This window comes from Periplaneta americana, chromosome 11 (genome assembly GCF_040183065.1).
Source record: "Periplaneta americana isolate PAMFEO1 chromosome 11, P.americana_PAMFEO1_priV1, whole genome shotgun sequence".
Classification (NCBI taxonomy): Eukaryota; Metazoa; Arthropoda; class Insecta; order Blattodea; family Blattidae; genus Periplaneta; species Periplaneta americana.
In genome coordinates this window covers 7,216,281-7,240,124 of record NC_091127.1, presented here as the reverse complement: position 1 = coordinate 7,240,124, position 23,844 = coordinate 7,216,281, and the positions used below count along the sequence as shown (strand labels likewise).

Here is a 23,844-nt window from a genome sequence, read left to right as displayed (position 1 = left end):
TAACAATTGACGCGAAGGTAAGAAAACAATACAAAAATCGACAGAGAATCAGAGACGAAACGTACCAATGCTAACATTGTATGCATAATACATGTCGCCAAGAGAGCTATGAAGCACTCACCACATGGTAACTAAGTTCGGCAACTCAACTGTTGTTACCATAGCAACAGGCCTACCATGCTATGTGACATTCAGTTGTTTCTCTGATCGCAACGCTCCTGTCATGGCCCATCTTTAAAAAAAAAACAAGCATAGTTAATCAATTATATTCAAGTGTTAAAAGTAGTGTATGCAAGATTCAAAATGGGTTCATGGCATCGTCAGTGTACATTAATCTAATTACATTATAAATAAACTGATGTGCTAGTTTTCATTAAGAAGATGGATTTTCAACATAACATATTCTTTATTAATTCTTTAGGAGCACCTGTCACTGGTACGAAATGATCTTGAACGTCTGTATGGGGAGTTAACAGAACTGGCTTGCTTGAGAACCCTGAACATCCGTCATAACAGAGTGAAGAGTTCCGGTATTCCAGCAGAGCTGTTTCGTTTAGAAGAGTTAACTACACTTGACCTGAGTCACAATAATCTCAAGGAAGTTCCAGAAGGCTTGGAACGAGCGAGGGCTTTGCTGGTTTTGAATCTAAGTCATAATCAGTACGTATGTATGTGTGTATGTATGTATGTATGTGCTTATTTGAAACTGTGAATAATAGAAAATGTGCTCTGTTTTTAAGTAACACTTCAAATTAACAATATATATATATATATATATATTCAGTATGCAATTTGAATTCATTCTTGGTGGGGAAAGCTAGTGCATTGGCTTTATCAGACCAGAGGTACAATTCAAAATCTCACTAGTCCTAACTGAACATTCAAAAACTTTTTGGATAGGTGTCCTCAGAGTACTTTCATTTCTACTGTCATCCACCATTTTTTTAATTACTGGTACTGTAATATATGTCACTAATGGAGGGATTTAGATTAGATTTCTTCCATAGCTAGTGAAATATAGGCTATCAATTATGTAACGTCATAATATATAGAATTACTTTTTTTTTTCTCTTCACCTTCGTGAAGATGAAAGTACATCCAGCTTTTGAAACATCTTCCATGGAAGACTCCAATCTAGACCTCCTCTGTTTCAAGAAAAGAGAATCTATAACACAATCATATAAAGAAATCCGAGAGATGTAAGCAGATTCGTACTTGAGTATTATCGCCGCATTCTCATGGTTAACATGTCGGCATCATACAGTAACGTGCGGTGTGCTTTTAAAACATAATTTTGCCGACCGATTGTTGCTCTGTAGGTTTCACTCTAAGCGTCACTTTGTCACGTCTACTTCCTCGATAAGAATAAGCACTAGTTTGTTATATTGTTAAATGGCTATTATTATTATTATTATTATTATTATTATTATTATTATTACTACTACTACTACTACTACTACTACTACTACTACTACTACTACTACTACTACTACTACTACTACTACTACTACTACTACTACTACTACCGTATTTGCTCGCGTAATTTGCGCCCCCGCGTATTTTCGCACCCTAATTTTTAAGGGATTATTTTGAACTTTATTTTTGCTCCATGTATTTTGCGCACACATTTTACATACATATTTTTTTCAGTGTAGTAGGGATTACGTACATATTTTTTTCAGTGTAGTAGGGATTTTCCTTCCCTACAGTCCATCGTAGGTCATTCACCAGCAACTGAAGTACCTGCTTCAGAAAGAAACCCCAAAGTCCCGCTACTTTAACAATGCTTGGCCTTGGTAGAGACAAGTTACCGGTATAGAAAATTAGCCCTACCGTAAATACTTGTATTTCAGAACAGGATCTCTTATTTGAAAAATCCGCATATTTTACGCACCCCAATTTTTCAGTGGCCAAAGTTAATTAAAAAGTGCGCAAATTACGCGAGCAAATACGGTATTATTATTATTATTATTATTATTATTATTATTATTATTATTATTATTATTATTATTATTATTATTATTATTTCATATAAGAGTACGTTGACATTCTTAACTCTTAATAATAACTCTTTTAATAATAATTTTTAATCACATACCTTAATGTTCGTCCTCAGCACAAGACATTGCAACTTCGGTTTTAGTCCACGTGGATTAGACAAGTAGGTGTCATTTAATAATGGAAGCAGCTTATTAGTTGCAATATTGAAATTGAGGCGAGTGTTTGGGGCGTCGACATAAGAAATTGAAACCAATAATGCAATTAAACTTCAAAGACGAGGCCGCTCAAAGACCTGCCGAATGTTAACCATGAGAGCGCGGTGATAATACTGGATGTTTTACAGGATTTCAACGAGGTGAAGTTTTACATTTTTCAGCACAGTTAAGTAGGTGTTCATTCAGATATGTGTAACAAATGGAAAGTAAATTTAGTTTTTTATCGTCAAAACTGAATACGTTTAATGCTTGTTGTAATTTATTTTGCAGCATTGACTCCATTCCCAATGCATTGTTCATGCACTTGACGGATTTGCTGTTCCTTGATTTGAGTTCAAACAATCTAGAGACATTGCCACCTCAAACTAGAAGGCTGGCAAACTTGCAGACATTGATACTTAATCACAATCCTTTGGGACACTTTCAACTAAGGTTTGTATAGTGAAATGCTCTCTCTCTCTCCCCCTCTCTCTCCCCCTCTCTCCCTCTCTCTCCCCCTTTCCCCCTTTCCCCCTCTCCCTTCTCTTCCTTTCCCCATGCCCCTCCCGAGCATTATTTGCTTTAATATGTGAATATTTTTGTGAGAGGAAAAATAGGGTATATTAGAATAAATATGTGTTTCATGTTTTGCTTTTTGAAAGAAACATGGACACCTTCATAATTTGTTGATAGTTATCATTTTGAATTTAATATTTGTTCTGTTATTACATGTATTGCAGCAAGTGACAGGAATTTGATTTTAGAATATAAAGTTACAAGGCTAACTCATGAGTAAGCAATCAAAAGGGCCTATCTTCCTCAGAATGGACCAATGCTTTAAAAATGTCAAGCAATATTTCAGCGGTTCGTGCATTACCGAGCGGAACTCTAAGCACAACCTGCTGCCGTCATCCACACTGTAGTGAGCTTGAAACACTTGGACACGTGCTTGGACAATGCCCTAAAGGCGAGCTGCTGATCAATGCTAGACATCATCGTGTACGACATGCTTTGGCGACATCGTTAAAAACTTTAAATTGGGAGATTCATGAGGAAGTACATTGTGTATCATCAGATGATTCTTTCAGATGGGCAGACATTATTGCTATTAACGGACGCTTAAAACGGGCTCTTGTTCTTGACCCTACTATCCGTTTCGAAAGAAACCTAAATCAGGCCACCGAAGTTGATATTGAGAAGAAGTCCATATATGAACCTTGTCTGCCTTTTTTTTTTCAAAAGTACAACGTCCCTCTTAAACAATGGTCTGTCATTGGTTTGCTGTTTGGCAGTAGAGGTTCTATTACAAAATTCACATGGAATTATCTTAAGGAACTTCACATTCCTTTTGATTATGTAATGTCTGTCCTTATAAATATTATCAAGGATTCTCTTCAAATATTATAGCATTATCGCTATTTCAATTAATCCACTTATATTTGTCTTCAACAATTAACATTCTTTTTTCTTTAATATCTCAAATCACATTATATTGTACATGTTTATTGTATTCAGGACCCTTGTGGTCACTCAAATTCTTTGAGCTGATGTCTATAATTTAGAAATATATATATATGTCTTTTATTCATATTGGTGTGTGTTGTAAGGTGTGATTCTTTTTGTGACCAATACTTGTCCTGACACTGCAGCAATCTCTGATATTCATATCAGGAAAACAGAAATGACTGTTCCTAGCTGCGAAAATTGCGAAGTACCCATTGGGCTGAAATTTTTTAGGCTGTCATTACATGCCAAATGGTATTTTCTTTCATTGCTCACACACATTAGGACTACATGATTTCATTAAATGTATTTACTCATAATTCTTACTTTAGGCAACTTCCGTCCTTGATGAGTTTGGAGACGCTACACATGCGTGACACTCAACGCACTCTAAGTAACATCCCTGGTAGTATGGACAGCCTCACAAATCTAATGGAACTGGATCTTGCTCAGAACGCACTGCCCAAGGTTCCAGAAGCACTGTATTCCCTGCGGAACCTGCGCAGACTCAACTTGAGTGACAATGAAATAACTGAGTTGTCACAGGCAATAGGTGATTATTATTATATTATTAACTGCTAAATGAAGCTAAATCAGTTTCAAAATATGAAAATGTCGTTAAAAATTAGATACTAAGACACAAAAAAGTGAGTATGTTTAACCCTTCAATATGTATGGCTGCAAAACGGTATTTGTTGAATACAGGGGGGAAAGCCATTAATCCTTCCCATTGAAGGCTTTAAGGAACCAACCTGGACAAATACCCAATGTCCCATCCCTACCTTCCCGTGGTGCAGCTGTTAGTAAGCATAATTTTACGAGCTGAACTAAAGGGAGGGGCTGCTCCTCAATTAGCACTGGTCAGCTTGATGAGTTAATGACTGAATTTGGTATAATTTTCCTCTATCCAATACCTAATTTCCTCTTTACCCTTTCCTATCCAGTCCTCTGACTGAACTCTTACTTTCTTCGACCCTGACGGCATTAGAGCATTCGAGGCCTAGGGGTTCATTTCCCTTTCCTTCCTCCTCTTCCTACTTTTCTGTTCCTAGTGCTGACCTGCTATGGCACTAAAATCGTCCTCCAGTGGCTTAAGGAGGGAAAGCTGGTGATCAACAAGATCTCCCAGCTAGGTCCAATGGACCCGTCGACCAACAGCAGGTGTGGTCCTCCAGACATTCTGGGGGTTGTGTGTGAATGAAGTAGCCACCAAAACGTTAAAATATGGTGTTCACTTAAATCAGCTACAACTTGCCATTTTCACTCCAATATGAAATGAGTACCATTAAGGTAAAATTATCCGGAGGTAAAATAGTCCCCCATTGAAATGGATTCAGAACACCTCAAAATCTGTGCGTCAGTGGCTGACCATGACAATATCTTTGAAAAATATTGGAGTGCAAGAGGTCAAATGACTTTATTGTCAAACGCCTGGCATTAGAAAACAACATGTAATTTTTAAATAGAAATGAAGAAAGCATGAGTCACTAAAAGAAAGTCGATAAAATCTTCCTTTTTTATTTTGAAAAGTTGACAACCCTATTAAAGTGTCATGTTACATGAACAAGTAACCAGAGAAGTTGCGCTTGAAATGTGGAAATCTCGCACACTGATATATGCTTATTTCAAATTTGATTGTCATAATTTACCTGTACATGATGTTTTAAATATTGAAGGTAAAGGTGTATTAGATGCTAATTGTAATTTTATTATTGTTTTGTATTTTTTCCCCTTACCATTAGAACTTTGGCAACACCTGAAGACACTCAACTTATGCCGGAATAAACTGACTGCACTGCCAGCTTCCTTATGCAAGATCACCACACTGTGCAGACTCTATGTTAATGATAATGAACTTGATTTTGAAGGCATTCCTTCAGGTATAGGAAAACTGAATAACCTTGAAGTATTTTCTGCTGCGAACAACCACTTGGAAATGATTCCTGAAGGATTGTGCAGGTATGCGTAATGATATTTCATGTAAATGTCACTACTTTTGACTGTGATTATTTCAGATTTTACATTTTATTTTTGAGCAGCCTCATGGTCTAGTGGTCAGAGCTTCTGGCTATAGTTCATGAGGTCCCGGGTTCGATTTCCGGTTAGAGCACAGGAATTTTTCCTTAAAGGGGATTATTCCTGTGTTCGTCCATGGTCTGGAATTTAGCTTAAGTTTAGATTTAAGACCTCTCCTGGCACCACATTATCATAATCATCAGGGTAATGTAACTCCGCCTTCCAGGCGCCCCAACCTCAGAAGTGGGTTACAACTAAGCCACGGCCAGGAGAGAAGACCAGAAATGTCAAAAAGACAACCTGGTAGCATTGGATTAAAAAAAAAAAATTATTTTTTTCTACTTCTTCTCTGTTTGTTTCTACCTCATATTCTTCTTTAATTTTTCGCTTGTCTGATCTGTATTTCAAATCTGCCTGTCTATCTTTAATATGTCACAAATTTGAAATAAATTGATAACAGATTAAATCTGTTATTATTTTGTAGTCTCTATACTGTAGGTTACACTTGAATGTGAGTTGGTAATTTCTTGTCTGTGGTTAAGGGCGGAATTCATAGTCGTCACTTATAAATGAGTGAACCCTTAAGTGGTTACTTATACTCATTTCTAATTCATAGTTGTCCCTCATTCACATAATGAGTGATTACTTAAGTGAGCTGATCTGTACCCTTAAGTGACCACTCATTTTCAAAATGGATACTGAGAATGATTTTGAGGATTTTATGGAGTTTGTTGAACGAAATGAGGAAAATATACGTGTCCCAAAAAGGTATATTAGAGACATGGAGAATCCTCTGGAAATGTATAGTGAACTGGAATTTAAGAAGCGATATCGTTTTCAGATCATTTCGAAGTTGTTGCTCTAGCCAAATTCATCGTTATTTATTTATTTACTTACTTACTTACCGGTACTTATTTATTTATTTATTTATGTCTATAACAGGGCAAAGCCCCAATTACAATAGACAGTACAGATATTTGTTAAAAAAACATAGAATTGCATTTAACATGAAAAAAGAGATAAAACAGATACAAGTGTAATTACAAATTAAAAATTAAAAAAAAAAAAAAAAAAAAAACAAATAGATACTACCTAAATAAAAGACACAGATCTAGATATAAATGAAAAATACCAAATAAAATAAATAAAAAAGAGTTAAGTATAGATATCATAGCCAAAAATGTAAAATGTAGCTATAATTGGCAAATTATAGAGTAAATATAACACTATGTTAATAAATTCAATATACAGTATTATATAGTATCACGAACATATTTTTATGTGCCCTTTCGCAGATAATGAAAGAGTCTCATTCACAGTTTTAGCGATAATGCAGTTTTGAGTGTATCAGATCATGGGAGATTTATTCAGTCACTTACTAGCCTTACTAATGAGATCTTAAAACCTAAAAAAATCTTAACTCACATAATAGATATCAATATTTCTTTATGCTCGACCATGCCGAAATGTAGTAATTATACACTTGGTAGCAGCCCTTTAATGGACCTCATTAAAGTACACCTATTCATTAAAGTTCAGGTGTTCCACCAATCAGAAAACACCATTGTAGCAATATGAAAACACAAGTATCGATTATTCTCGGATATGCAATTGAAAGACAACTAGTGAAACATCACGGAGGCTGAAAATCCAATACTGTCGCAGAAGGTTATGTTCTGTTACTATAATAATTAGCGTTAATTGTAAATAATATTCAAATAAATTCAATTTGTCATCTCGTTTTTCAATGTCTAAATCAATTTCAAGGTTATATCAAGATTAATGTTTATTTTACTCTCTAGATTATATCAAGGTCGATGACATTTGTTTCTCGGAAAAAATCAATACTTTCGCGTCTGCGCACATCTCACAATTTACGAGGTATTGCACAAGGTCAGTTCCGCTCCCCAGTCAGATAAGAATAACATGAATACTTATGAATAATTTCAAGTTAGAAATATGGTCGAGCATAAAAAGTTGTATGAAACTTGCCTATAATGGTAATTAAGACACTCGTATGATAATTATGAAACTCGCGCTCGTTTCATAAACATACATCTTAATTACTACCATTATAGGCTCGTTGCATAATGTACTATTGTTATATAGGCTACCACATTAAATCACTATTTTCATTCATTAGTATTGTAATAGAAACAGAGTTAAGTATTAAAAGTTAAATGTAAGCTTAGTATATTTTTGAATAACAAATAAATTTCACTTGCAGATGTGGATCACTGAAGAAGCTGATTCTGACTTCAAACCGCTTGATAACTTTGCCCGATGCAATTCATCTGCTTACTGACTTGGATATGTTGGATCTTCGTGATAATCCTGAGCTAGTGATGCCTCCAAAACCAACAGAGGTTCAACGAGGAGCAGGCATTGAATTCTACAATATAGACTTCTCACTTCAGCACCAGTTACGACTGGCAGGTGCTAACGTACCAGCACCAACACCATCCAGCAGTTAGTATTCGATGCTTTTCTATATTAATTTTCTTATTTTAAGGTACGTGCATGTGGAAATCTGTATTTACATATTTTTTCTTCTTTTCCTAATTTTATTTCTGTAGTCTACTTTTTAATTTTGCTCTAGAGTATGCCATTAGGAAAGTCCAGGATAACAGAGAGGGTTTGGAATTGAACGGGTTACATCAGCTGCTTCTCTATGCGGATGATGTGAATATGTTAGGAGAAAATCCACAAACGATTAGGGAAAACACGGGAATTTTACTGGAAGCAAGTAAAGAGATAGGTTTGGAAGTAAATCCCGAAAGGACAAAGTATATGATTATGTCTCGTGACGAGAATATTGTACGGAATGGAAATATAAAAATTGGAAATTTATCTTTTGAAGAGGTGGAAAAGTTCAAATATCTTGGAGCAACAGTAACAAATATAAATGATACTCGGGAGGAAATTAAACGCAGAATAAATATGGGAAATGCCTGTTATTATTCGGTTGAGAAGCTTTTATCATCCAGTCTGCTGTTGAAAAATCTGAAAGTTAGAATTTATAAAACAGTTATATTACCGGTTGTTCTGTATGGTTGTGAAACTTGGACTCTCACTTTGAGAGAGGAACATGGGTTAAGGGTGTTTGAGAATAAGGTGCTTAGGAAAATATTTGGGGCTAAGAGGGATGAAGTTACAGGAGAATGGAGAAAGTTACACAACACAGAACTGCACGCATTGTATTCTTCACCTGACATAATCAGGAACATTAAATCCAGACGTTTGAGATGGGCAGGGCATGTAGCACATATGGGCGAATCCAGAAATGTATATAGAGTGCTAGGGAGGCCGAGACAGAGATGGGAAGATAATATTAAAATGGATTTGAGGGAGGTGGGATATGCTGATAGAGAATAGATTAATCTTGCTCAGGATAGGGACCAATAGCGGGCTTATGTGAGGGCGGCAATGAACCTCCAGGTTGCTTAAAAGCCAGTAAGTAAGTAAGTCTAGAAGAGTTGTTGAACGTCAAGTAATAATGTAAAAGTACGGGAATTGCATTTCTGATCATAGCAACCAGAACATTATTGTTTTAATTAGATTCAGCTTTTGTGAGATGTTATAATTTTATTGATGTGTGTACGTCCTAGTACAGACTTCAGTGAACCGTGAGATCTGGACCACCCCAATATTTCTAAACTTCGAAGCAAATATTTTATTTCTTAATAAATTCTATACATTCAATGCCGAGAAATTAATATTCATCATACTGGCATACTAAACTCAACATTAAATATTGATTAATACTTGTCATTACTTCTTTTAACATTTACTTCCATTGCAAATAATTCAAGACAACTTGACGCAGCTGCAAATACTAAGAATTTACCTCACTCATAACAAAGTTGAACAATTTCAATATATTAATTAATATCCACATGGTTTCAATATACTATTCGCCTGTCTCTAACATCGTCACCTTATTGTGTAAATGTATGAAGTTCCATCTATTGTAGAACAATTTTTAGCACGATCCCCATTTGAATACATTGATACACAATATAATCTTCAACTTGTGGAAAATACAAAGAAAAAGAATACAAATATAGAAATAATGAAATTCATCATCATCATCTGTGGTCATACAGCCCTTTTAGTTTAGCCTTGACCTCCTTAAGAATTGCCACCCAATCTTCCCTCTCTAGGGCTCTCCGTCTCCATCTCTTAATTCCTGCTTTAACTAGATCATCCTGAACATCATCCAACCATCGTAGTTTAGGTCTTCCTGCTCTTCTTTTACCACTTAGCGTGGCATCTAGTAATCTTTTAGGAATATTATTATTGTCCATTCTGATAATGTGGCCCAGCCACTCCAGCCGTCTAATTTTTATATCAGTGACAATACTTGGATCTTTATATAGTTTTTGTAGTTCAGAATTGGTCCTAATTCTCCACTCTCCCTTATCATAAACAGGGCCATAAATTTTTCTTAAAATTTTCATTTCCCACGTATTTAAGATGGTTATTGCTCGTTCAGGTAGAGTCCAGGTTTCGCTTCCAAAAGTCACTGTAGGTTTAATAATTGTTTTATAAATCCTCACCTTCATTTTTTTGGAGATATATCTGGTTCTTATAATTTTATCTAATGCTCTGAGGCTTCGATTGCCAATGGCTATTTTATCCTTGATCTCAGTTAATATGTTGTTATCCTCGGTGACTATCGAGCCGAGATATCGGAACCTTGACACTTTCTCAAAAGTAACCTCATTTAAGACAACAGTTTTTACAGTAATGAAGTAATAATGAAATTACCAGCATATAATGTATGTCATCTATCAAGCATAGCGTTCTTACGTTTCAAACAAATGAATTGTTATACTCAGTGTTCGCATATCACATTCCAGCTGCTTTATATTTTTAGGTCTGAGCAAAGACCCAATAGCTCGTAAGATGCGTCTCCGTCGAGGACGTCGTGACCAGGAAGAAGCTGATCAAGATCAAGCAAAGATCTTAAAAGTAAGTTTATTGCACTTGCATGGTGATATGCTAGCTAACTTTTGAGCTTCAAAATGTTCAGAAAGATGATGGCTTCTGCTTTCAAATAAAGTGTTGCATGTTTCTACTAAGTGCATTATTATTTATCATCAACTATTACAAGAGAATTACATAGAATTTTCTATATGTTAAAGAAAGGTTTTTCAGGGATAAGCTTACAATCATAATGCTGTATTCGTACATTACAGTAACTAATAAAATTATTTGTAACAAGACTACATTGTGTGGCAACCAACTCTATGTATTTTTATAATTTTATTCACATCTGTTTCAGTGAATGTTGACTTTATTCCAATTATTAAGTTTAGGAGAGAATAGAACCAAAGTAAATTTGAAATGAAAAAACACCAATTCATTTGCATAAAGGATTTAATTTTTTCTTTGCAAGAACCAGTCTAATCAGGATTGAGTATATATTACTGAATCTTCAAAATATATTGTTTCATAAAATTAATGCATTTTGTTTGTTGAAAAAGAGTTAATTTCACTCTAAATTTCTTCCTCAATTTACAAATGAAATGTTTTAAGGTAAACTAGTTAATTAATCAAATGCCAAAACATTGGATTTTCTTCACATTTATTCTGATAATGCCAGTAAACATCTACGAGGTGGAATCTCCAATAATTCTTTTTTTATATATATTTATTGGACTTAAATGTTTTTACTTATTGTGTGACAAATATACAAAAGATCATTTTTGCAACTATTTCCAGAGGCTATTTTATCACACTTACGTAAAATAACTCTTACTTAAGAGAGCGAGAGAGAGAGAGAGAGAGAGAGAGGGAGGGAGAGAGTTTTTTTTTTTCATACAGTAAAATTATAAAGGCGCGATTTTCAACATGTTTTTGGAGGATTAGGTATAGACATTGATCATTGAATTATTAGCAGTCATTAACGCTTATGTAAAAACGTGTATTATGTTTCTGATGATTGAAAATAAATTTGTAATGTGTAACTGTTTTCTCTCATTGTCAGTAATATCTAATCTTTTATTGAGGTATATAACCATTGAACACTCTTTGCAGTCTCTGTGCTTCTTGTGAAAGTTGTAATAAATTATTCCTTTTTATTTCAGGGCATGAAGGATATTGCAAAGGATAAAAATAAACAGAAGACAGCAGAGGAAGTGAAAGCTGAATCCCTGAAGTAAGTGTATTTGGCTTGTCTTGTCTTTGCGAGGGCTGGATCCTGAACTGGTCCCTGCGTTTAGGCTTATTTTGGCCCTGTGTGCGATGATTGTCCAAGTCAGACAGTGAATCCGATGCTGGCAGGTGGGCCATCCTGCCTCTGACCTGATAGAGTTAGGTCCCATCTTCAAACGAGCAGTTTGATAAGCTCCAGGGCCTGGAACCCCAAACTCTTCACATTACATTATATTATATTATATTGGCTTATATTATATTATATATGATATTATCATGTTATATTATATCATATTATATTATGTTAAAAGTGGGGATCAAGATTGCTCGAAGTACCAACAATGCCTCGGATAAAGACGGATTTAATGATGACATATAAAACGTGTATAAGGCCAGTATTAACATATGCAACTGAAACTCGAGCAGAAACAAAAAAAAACTGCAAAAATGATGACAACAACAGAAATGAGGCCATTACGAAATATTGCTGGCGTTACGTTATATGACAGACAGACGAATGATGAGATTAGGGAAAAATGTGGAGTGCAGGACGTAACAAAATGGATCAAGACTAGAAGAAAAGGATGGCGGGACAATGTATTAAGGATGACAGAAGACAGACTCCCGAAAATCGCAATGAAAGGAAAGTTGGACACCTAAGACCTTTGGGACGACCCCCTAAATGGTGGAAGGAAAGTTGGACACCAACATCGGATTAAGACAGCAAAGTTGGAAAATACAGGATTTATCCTAAAACACGAGGAAGAAGAAGAAGACATTGTATTATGTTATATTATTATATTATATTATATTATCTTATGTTATATCTTTCATATTATATCATACACCATACCATACCATGTAGATGATCTTTGTAGTAGCATCATGCCGTTTTTGAAACTCGTATCAGTAATTTGACATCTGCTTATTGTAAATAATTTTATGTTGCTTGGAATTTAGAGAAATTGAAGTACTCAAAGAAAATGTTTTAGGAATTATGTTTCAGTAGACGTGACAAGTTATGTGTTTTACGTGGCATTATTATGTTGTATTATACTTACACCACGAAGGAATTTTCAGAATGTAACTATTCCAGAAGTAGTTTAATATGGGCAAGAAGCACATGAACTTAAATAAACCACTTAAATGTAATTTTTCTTTTTCTTTTTGCAGACCAAAGAGATGGGATGAGGCTCTGGAGAAACCACCCCTTGATTACTCAGAGTTCTTTGATGAGGATGCAGGTCAGATCCCAGGACTCACAGTTTGGGAGATAGAAAACTTCTTGCCAAACCAAATTGAGGAGGTAGCCCATGGGAAGTTCTATGAGGGTGATTGCTACATAATACTGAAAACATACATTGATGATACGGGGTCTATTGCGTGGCAGATCTATTTTTGGATTGGTGATAAGGCAACAGTAAGTATAATGAATAACACAAGCTCACGCAGGAATTGAAAGAGATCCTTTCATTGAAAATAGGACCTTCCTAACGTGTTACAATTGGAGAAATACTGAAGAGTCTAATTTATGTTGTATCTTAAAAGATTAATTCCGAAAAAAAAAACTATGTTTATTTTGTATTTTTGTCTTGCTAACCAGAATTCCTATTTGCATGGCTTATGAATTATAAATATGAGATACAGTATTATAGCTTTGAGACAGGTCTTGTTTCTTGTAGAATTCCTCGGATCACTTGATAGAAAGGTCATAAGTGTGATAACTAGAAAACTATACTTGTTTTTTCGAAAGATAGCACAGGACATAAGCACTGCAATCAGAAAAACAACTGAATATCTCATAGCATGGGACCTGTTGTTATGGTAACAACGGTTGAGTTGCCAAAGTTACATTTTCCATGTGGTGAGTGCTAAATAGCTCTCTTGGCGTCATTTGTTGTGCACATAATGTCAGTATTAATATGTTTCATATTTCATTCTCTGTCGATTCTTGTTTTATTTCATTACCTTCGTGTCACTTGTCAATGAATGTTTTAACATTAGCCAGCTAATGTCAATTGCTAGCTAAAGGTATGGTCACACATCGCTACTTTTGCTGCACAACTTTTGTACTGCAGGTGCAAAAGTTGTGTGTCGTGTTCACACATAAGCCAAAAGTAGCGTGCTGCATGCTACTTTTCGTGCTGCACAACCCGAGTGCAGCAAAAGTTGCAACTGGAGGTTGCGAGTCTGTTCACACGCAAGGCGCTACTTTTGCAGCCGCAGTCATGCTGCAGGTTTCCATCTCCGTGTTGACTTCTCAATATACATTTTGTGGTTATGATCGCATTATTAAGAAACTCATGCGAAAGCTTACTTACCTATTATTTGCTTTTGTGTCCTAACTAGTATTCAGAAATTTGCATTATTTTTGCTTTAAAGCTTTTAAAAACGCCTATATACTTAAATGATAACCAACAGCATATTCACGTAATCAATGTTGGCAACCCTCCTGTTTGAAACTATGCTACAGAAAATTAAAAAAGTGAATTATATCGTCAGCAAATATGCTCAGACTGTGTTGTGCATTTAATAACTGTTACAAATAATTTATTTTCATCACATCTAACATTAAAATACATCCAAACAATAAAAGTATAATTTGCACATTTGGGTGGCAACACTGGTCGCAACCGCAGCAAAAGTTTCAACAAAATCAATATCAAAAATGCTGCGGTGCAACCCTGAGAACCCTGTTCACACGTCGCTATTTCTAAGCTGCACGCAGCATGGAAAAGTAGCGGGCAGCAGGTTTGGCAGCCGCTACTTTTCGGGTTGCACCATTGTTCACACGTCGCAGTACGAGAGTTGCGCAGTTTTTTGTACTGCAGCGCTGCAAAAGTAGCGACGTGTGACCGTACCTTAACATCAGCTGATCTTTGTGGTCGTCCATGGTTGACAACATAGTGCTGTAGTTCCAAGCTGAAGCCCAGCTGCTTAACTGTTATGTACCATCTTTGAAAAAACAAATACAGCAAATTCCTTTTAACTGAAGTGACATCTACATGTTATGAACATCAATAATGATCCATTGTGTAAGCATTAATTGGGACAAAATGAAAATTCCTCGCATACCATACTTCAAGACTCGACATTGCCAGGTGCAGATATCTTAGAAATGAAGTGGGAATGATATAGACCTAAGTCACACAGACAAAATTTCACAGAAGAGTGTATTAAACGTTTAGAGTTCAATGCTATTAGGTGCGGTATCATAATTCCTTCAGCGTATATTTACGTCATTTGTTGAGTAAACTTTATAATATTTTACTAGTAACTTCTCAGTCGTACTATCAAGGACTGGAATGCTTTACCTGCAGACTTACTAAAGGCTTTACCAATAACCAAAAATGTATTTAAAAATAGGCTTAAGGACTTTACTAATAGACGGTAGTATATTATACACACTACTTAAAGGGTGTAATAGATATCTTATTTGAAGTGTTCCATCAGTGAGGAAGTGTGTTGTGTCAGTGAAGTGTGTAGTGTTAGTGAAGTCTATTGTGTAAGTGAAGTGTGTTTGTGTCAGTGAAGTGGCTGTGCAAAGTATTTGAACAGTGAAATGGTTAGAAGTGTTAGTGAAATCAGGTAGAATCAGTGCAGTGAGTGAGTTGACAGCGAAATAAGTGTAGTGCCGAAAGGTACTTGTGCAGGTATGAACCTGTCACACTCGTGGGTCTTAGTTCGAACTTAGGGTTAAGATACAAATTAGATTTACTTTAAATGTTATTTTAAGTGACCATGCTTCATTCAATTTAGGGTGCTCCTTGTTATTATTATTATTATTATTATTATTATTATTATTATTATTATTATTATTATTATTATTATTATTATTAATTATTGTTTTTTTATTAGTTGTGTTTATTATTAATTGTCATTATTGAGTGTAATTAGTTACCACTGCCACCGGGTATATACCCATTTGCAGTGTGAATAAATACATACATACATACATACATACATACATACATACATACATACATACATACATACATACATACATACATACATACATACATACATACGTATAAGAAATGAATTCACATAAACTATTTTTGTTGAAAGTGTGGCTTTGGACTATGTCATTCTGTTTGATTCTTAAGGATTAAAAAGGGATTGAACTAATCAATATCCCTATTAATGGACCAATAAATAGGCCAAAGTATGTAACTTTTTACACTTTCCTACTTAAATGATTATGATGATTATTATTATTATTATTATTATTATTATTATTATTATTATTATTATTATTATTATTATTATTATTATTATTATTACTATTTATTCACATGAAGATGGATGGAGAAATCTTTAATTTGTACTATTAAGGCTATGTTAAATGATTTCCAGTTGGATAAGAGAGCATGTGCTGCCATCCATGCAGTGAATCTGCGGAACTATCTGGGTGCACAGTGCAGAACTATTCGTGAAGAGCAGGGTGACGAGTCCGACGAGTTTCTTGGTCTCTTTGACACAGATATTGCCTATATAGAAGGAGGCCGTACTTCCAGTGGCTTCTACACAGTTGAGGACATGGTATGGACAGTTGATGATATTCATGTTTATCCATTAACTAAGGTATAAAGAAATGTATTTTGTGATGTTCAGAAAATTGGACATAAAGATTTTCAGCATCCCTGAATATGAAAATGTAATTATCAGAAATTATATTATTCTCTATCTCTGAAACTGTTAGGTTGAAATTGAGTAATGGTGAACGAGTTTGTTGGGTTTATAATTTTTGTCGGCATTTTGTTAGATTCAGTATGTTTATATAACTTTTGATAAAAATATGTTGTTGTTGTTTTCTAATGCCAGGCATTTGACAATAAAGTCATTTGACCTCTTGCACTCCAATATTTTTCAAAGATATTATCATGGCCAGCCACTGAAGCACAGATTTTGAGGTGTTCCGAATCCATTTCTTGGTTTGAGTTGCACAATGGGCAGTTAGGGGACTGATATATTCCAATTCTATGCAGGTGTCTGGCCAAACAATCATGGCCTGTTGCCAATCTAAATGCAGCTACAGACGATTTTCGTGGTAAATCGGGAATTAACTGTGGATTATGATGCAGAGAGTTCCATTTTTTCCCTTGAGATTATGTTATCAAATTTTGTTTGTTGAAGTCTAAGTATGTAGATTTAATAAATCTTTTCACAGAGTAATATGTAGGTTAGTAACAGGTCTGTAAGTAGCAAAATATAATAATGTTTATTTTATTTTAATTCACAGAAATTGTTTCTACTTGCGATAGAATTAACAAGGAATTATCTGTTACAATATTGTCTTGTCAAGACAAAGAATGTGCTAAGTGTTTTTCCTATACCGCATTCTTTATGGAAAACTATCTTCTTTTTGCCCAAGATATACCGAAATCCATGAGCATATTAATTCAGGATGTGCCAGATATACCTGACGGTTTTTCAATACTGCTGTGACTGAAACTGTTGGGAAGGGAGGAATGTCCTTGAGCATGCATTTAGTTGCAATGGAGCACTGGTCGACAAAGCATCGTGCCTTTGTGATGGAGTCATTTTTAAGAAATGCGTCTGTGCTTTTTATTGGCACTTCAATATTAATTGTAATATGTTTGTTGGCAGACATACGTAACACGCTTGTACAGAGTACATGCTGCTGGCTGTTCTTCCATTCATCTGGAACCTGTTCCAGTGTCAGTGGAGTCATTAGATCCTCGTTATGTATTTGTACTGGACACTGGACTGAAGATCTTCATGTGGTACGGAAGGAAATCCAAGAACACCTTCAAGTCCAAAGCCAGGTGGGGTTTTGTATGCTTTTTCTCAATATCTATACTAATAATAAATCTGTAGTCGAAAATTTTCTGGTAATTTTCGATTTTCCAAAAATAATTGGTCCTAACATATTTAATTAACCTCCCTGAAGCCGAAAATCGCATTTTTGAAATTTTTGTCAGTCTGTCTGTATGTTTGTTACCTTTTCACGCGATAATGGCTGAACCGATTTATACGAAAATTGGAATATAATTAAGTTCGTTGTAACTTAGATTTTAGGCTATATGGCATTCAAAATACTTTATTTAAAAGGGGGGTTATAAGGGGGCCTGAATTAAATAAATCGAAATATCTCGCTTATTACTGATTTTTGTGAAAAATGTTACATAACAAACATTTCTTTAAAAATGATTTCCGATAAGTTTTATTCTTTACAAAATTTTGATAAGACTGATATTTAATGAGATAAATGAGTTTTAAAATTAGAATAACGCCATCTAAGACGGTGCAATAAATTAAGAAGAAATGACTTCGTCTATAAGGGGCCTTGGACAACAACAATAGAAACAGGGGTCTTGGACATCAACAATCGAAAGCTATTAAACATAGCCTACAGAGAATGTCTCTGTGTTTGTATGAAGTAATATCAGAAGCTAAATTAACCGATTTGTATAATTAATTATTATTTCACCATTGGAAAGTGTAGTTTCTCTAGATGGACATAATGCTATAATGTTATTAGTACAGTAACGTCTGAGTAAATCGAGGACAGGTAAGATTAAAATACCTTCTTATGCACAGAAAATTTGATAGGGTATTTTGTACATTCGTTTTCTGTATTATTAGGTACACTCATTTTATTCTCAGAGAATTAACGAACAACGAGAGTGTATTGATTTAGTATGCAGTAATAGTACGTTAGCTTAGCAATGCATTATTTTATAATTCAAATTTTAACTATGCTCAATTGAATCGTGTTAAAATACATGAAATATATATGTAAAAAAATGCAATGCAAAAAAATTGGGTAATGAGCGAAGCAGATTATCTTGCGCTATTGTAAAAGTTGTTCCCTGGATCAAACGTCCTATTTTAATTATGTAATTACTTTATATTTATTTCTAACAGGTGCAGCGGAGCGCACGGGTACGGCTAGTTAGAAATAAAACGGCGAACTTGATATCAGAAATAGTGCAATAATGCATTGTTACTTTTTGTATTAACACTTGGTTATTTTATCATCTGAGAAAATACCACACTATTCTGAGGCAAGCAATGAGAAAAGTTCTGTTTTTCTGGGGTTTTAAAAATATAAACCATTGAATTAAAATTTTTAAAATTGGTTTATTATGCAGAGCAAATTACGGTATTTAATTTATAATGGTGTGTCATAAAATGAATAAATAGAGCATTGGCTTTTTACACTAGAAACTTGTGTTCAAATATTAACAAATCCAAATTAAATTTGTATTTGTCAGATAGATTTTCTCTTTGTAACCTTGTTATTACTCTATTTGTTCTCCATCACCTAATTATTATGCTTCATGCTGAAGTGTTATGCCTTGTCAGCCAGCGATGTAACATATTGCATATGGTATAGGCTTCTTATTTGATCATTCACGTGCAATAAAACAAAAATAAAATGGAAAAAAAAAAATTACATTGTAATAACTGCATAGTTTAATAAAATCTGCGGTACATTTAGAAAACTTCAAAATACAATATTATAAAAATACGCATTTAAATTATTCTTGACTGCCTCCGTGGTCTGTTGGTCAGCATGTTGGCTTCCAGATCGGGAGGTCCCGGGTTCGATTCCCGGGCTCGGCTCTCGGTGAATTTTTCTTGAAGAAGAGGAATTCCCTGGGTGTCTAGAGTCTGGAAATTTGTATGAATGTGAGTGTGCCGGGTTAATATTAATTAACCAATCATCACAAATATAAAAATACATCAGGACTGTCGCTGGGCAGTAACCTGAACACACGTTTCAGCGTCACATTCTTGACAAGTAACTCCATCTGTTAGCACAATCATAAAGCATCTAATAAATGCTATAGAGTTACCAACAACGAAAAAAAAAGAAAATTATTGAATAGAAGTAAATCTTGAGACAATTAAAGCAAGTAATAAAAATAGAATACAGTCAGTAGAAATAAAATACTTGAGATCATTAAAGGAATGTAAATTATTAGACAGTTTTATAAATCATGATACAAAATAAACAGATGAAAGATAGAAATTTCTAGGTACAAAAATCCTCAACAGAATAATGCAAAATATGTATTACAAATCCAAGCAACTAAAAAACAAAAGAACATCTTGGATATGAAAGAGTGAGATCGGAACCATTAGCAGTCTACAGAAGGTAGCAAATTCGCAGTGCATTTCTACAATTTGTACAAGCATTTAATGTAGTGCAGTTGTAATCCAACCTATGTAGAAATTACTTGGTTTTGCAGAGCTGAATGACAGTTCTCAAGTACTGATTACGTTCAGTATTGTAGAAACATTGTTCTTGTTTCGTTTCAGACTCATGGCAGAGAAGATAAACAAAAACGAACGCAAGAATAAAGCTGAGATTTTTACAGAAATGCCCGGTGATGAAAGTACAGATTTCTGGAGAGTATTGGGAGAAGAAGATGGCATGCCTCCAGAAGATCCTATAGTGGTATGCACACAGGATGCTGATGTATTCCTGGCCTTTTGTCAGTCCCAGTTTTTACATACAACACAGCCACTTCCTGAAACACTAGGAAAACAAGGGGCCATAACTTCTAGATCCTATGAAATATGTGATATGCAAAATGGTTTAAAGACGGTGTTTCCTTTGAATATCTCGATTTCCTTTATCATTCTTATTCGATTGTTGCCTCGTTGTCGTGTGATTGATTCTGAATAATCTATGTAGTTAAACATATACCTTAAATGAAGAATTATAATTACTTATACTTATATAAAATTTTCACAAGACTATTGAGTGGTCAGTGTCTTGCTCTGTCACATAACTTCCTGACGTTCATTAGATAGAAAGCTGAGTAGGTTCACAGTCTGTGCTCTTTCAGTTCCTGGATAGTGGTTATGTTAACTGAGAAAATTTGTTTCCCAGCAATTAATTTCTACTTTCTGAGTATTCTATGGTTTTAGGAAGTTGTTGTTCAGTTACTGTAGAATATCAGAGTAATGGTATCCTTATGTATAGGTCTTACCCTAGATAATATTATCCGGAACAACTGGATAATATGCACAGTAATGTCGATAGTCGACGTTGCACGCTGGCCACTAGTCACCGGGCCGTACTGAGCCGTGTCGAACAAAAGATAATCGAAATGGTGGTAGTAAAATTTGCGACTATATTCTTAAATAAATCACTCCACTAGTCAAGTGCAAGATTTATGCAGTACAACGACGATGTTTTGAATGCACCAAAAGAAAATGCATATGTAGTAAGATGTTAAAGTAGGTTATGACAAGGAAATAAAGGGGAAAAAAGTTGTATTTCATGGAATATCATTTAAATAACGGAAAGTAAATTTCTGGTCAGTGTTCACCAAAACGTTAAGTACGCATTAAAATTATGACTGTGTTGCAGTTTTATTTGTGGCCTAGAGAAAATACCTAGCATTTTACGAAAAAAATTTTTAGGGGCCATGAAATTATTCATCACTTTAATTATATTATTGTTTATCAATATTACGAAACAAAAACTGTCATAAAGGCCATGACCGACTATAAAAATCGGTACCGAAGAGATAAATCCATTCGGCCATGATGAAACAAAAGAAAATGCGAGAGAGATTTTAGTTCGAGATAAAATGGACACACAATTTTGATGACCATACTGTTAGTAATTCGAGATTGCTTGTAAGATTTGTCTTAATCTTCTATGTAGAAATGTCGTCCAAACAAATTGGTGGTCCAGGGAAAAATCATTGAAATAGATGGGAGTAACAGTGGTGCTATCTCTCAGTAATGTTCAGAATGAAGTAGGTAGAGAGAAAAAGAAACAAATTTCTCCTTCTAATGACACCACAGACCAAAGTCGTGTTCTTATGTTGGCAACATTGTGTATTTAGTTAAATTTGGTCATAACCGTAATGGCATGGTTCAAAGCTACTGTGCTAATTCTCCAGTTTAGTGATATCAAAGGTATTGATAAACATGATGTTTTGAAATTACAAACACAATATGAAACTTTCACAAAGTTGGTTGGTTGATTACTAATGCTCAGCTTATTAGAGAACTTCTATTTACCATCTTGCATCCCAGTAGACTTTCACAAAGTACAAGCAATTTTATTTAGTACCAGTTATGTAGCAGTAATTTTAATTTTATTTCTGCTTTCTTTTAGGTTATCACACTGTTATGTGCAAAATAAATTTGTGAAGTAGCTCTTCGATGTTTGCAGTATAAAATATACATTTTTAATGTACAGGAACACGTTGATGCAGACTTTGTGCCAGCTACTCCACGTCTGTACCAAGTAAGACTGGGCATGGGTTACTTGGAACTCCCACAAGTGGAAGTTCCTCACGCCAAGTTGGTGAACACACTTCTCAATAACCGCAATGTGTACATTCTTGATTGTTACTTGGATGTGTTTGTGTGGTAAGTACTCTCTAATGTCTTCAGTGACTTGTTTGTACGTGTTCTTCTTCTTCTTCTTCTTCTGGCATGCAGCTGCTGATCATTATTGTGCATGACGTATCTCAGGCACTTATAACATAAGTTGGCTCATTTGTGTGATTGTGATTTTCCCTACAATTACAATCCTTCACTTACTGTAACACTTACTACATCTCTGCTTCAGCACTGAGTAGTAGTACAATTATATGCAGTCTCTTAAGCAGAGCATGTGGGCAAAGCAAAAAAGTTCAAAATCATAAGTTTCCATGCTTATTTCGTGACACCACTGGTCTAGGGCTGTTCCATCTGCAGATAGTATGGCCACAGTATAAGAAGAACCAGTAGAGACAACTTTGGTCGGCACCTTTGATGTTGTTGGTACTAAATTCAAGCTCAGTAAGGTCTAGTTCTCAATGAATCCAACTATGTCGCTAGTATCAAACCACTATCAAAATATTAGTAAAATATTTCTTTATTTATTTTATTGGTCAGTAATACGAATAATCTTGTATGTATATTATCTATCATTAATATTATGTCGCTAGGAAGTCAAAATACTTATATCCATTGTTGACGTTCATGTTCGCACTTCACCGCAACGGACGCCATGATGTATTATGGATCAGTTTTACCAACATAAGCCTCAAACAGTGACTTGAACGTTAGCATCAATTAGTGAATATTTTCATGATGATTGCATACGGAAGTAATTATTATTATGGTTATATTGCGATTCCTTTGCCTCATATTTTTAAAATTATTATAAGATGAGTAATGAATGTTTTCAGTTAATATTAAATTATGCTAGCCCTGTCGTAGATGGAGATCCATCTGGTGGAGGTTCCAGATAATACACCCGGTTTCGTGACCTGCGCACTCAGAATTTGTTCCCGCGAAATGGCTTAGGTGTCTTTACTGTATGTTCTCTATACTGTGGTATGGCTCCATATTCTTTCATGAGCTTTACAGTCGAGAGTCACCATCTTTAACAGTGGTGTTGCCACATGACCGAGTGAGCAACAACTTTGTGCAAAGAGTTCAAATTTTCACATGAAGATATAAATGCATACGTTTGCTTACATAACTATATACACTACTTAAAATTCCGATATTCTTTTGTCTACATCCAGTATGAAGAACCATCTGTTCGTTTTTGTTTGTATGACTGTATGTCAAAAACCAATCACAATGATATTAAACTCTCCTCCCTGCTTCATGTTTAGTCCTCTTCCACCTGGTATAAGTTATTCTGGTGTTAACAATTAAAGAAGTTGTTTATAATTGCATTTAAATATGTCTGTTGGTTAATGGGACAGGACTTTGAGATTCAACAAATACAGCTGTAATGTTTGCCATGTCTTTGTTCTTGTTTTTAATTACAGGTTTGGCAAGAAGTCCACGCGTCTAGTAAGAGCAGCTGCTGTTAAATTGTCACAAGAATTATTCTCAATGATAGATAGACCAGAGTATGCTTTGGTTACGAGAGTACAAGAAGGCACAGAAACACAGGTATTCATTTTACCCACTCTTAGTTTTTCGTGTGCACGCGCTTGTGTGTGTACATGTGTGTGCACAATATTGCTTT

General features: G+C 34.9%; 1 protein-coding gene across 1 annotated transcript in view; it reads left to right on the top strand.

Annotated features, from left to right (window-relative positions):
* The window catches only part of fliI (FLII actin remodeling protein), a 40,096-nt gene that overhangs the window by 2,226 nt on the left and 14,026 nt on the right, over window positions 1-23,844 (top strand). Inside the window, exons 3-15 of the mRNA XM_069838873.1 lie at window positions 422-660; window positions 2,487-2,648; window positions 4,031-4,251; window positions 5,441-5,657; window positions 7,942-8,183; window positions 10,594-10,688; window positions 11,807-11,877; window positions 13,047-13,293; window positions 16,230-16,415; window positions 17,484-17,662; window positions 20,166-20,304; window positions 22,069-22,241; window positions 23,642-23,768. Coding sequence (XP_069694974.1) covers window positions 422-660; window positions 2,487-2,648; window positions 4,031-4,251; window positions 5,441-5,657; window positions 7,942-8,183; window positions 10,594-10,688; window positions 11,807-11,877; window positions 13,047-13,293; window positions 16,230-16,415; window positions 17,484-17,662; window positions 20,166-20,304; window positions 22,069-22,241; window positions 23,642-23,768 — 2,298 coding nt within the window. The remainder of the gene's footprint in view (window positions 1-421; window positions 661-2,486; window positions 2,649-4,030; window positions 4,252-5,440; window positions 5,658-7,941; window positions 8,184-10,593; window positions 10,689-11,806; window positions 11,878-13,046; window positions 13,294-16,229; window positions 16,416-17,483; window positions 17,663-20,165; window positions 20,305-22,068; window positions 22,242-23,641; window positions 23,769-23,844) is intronic.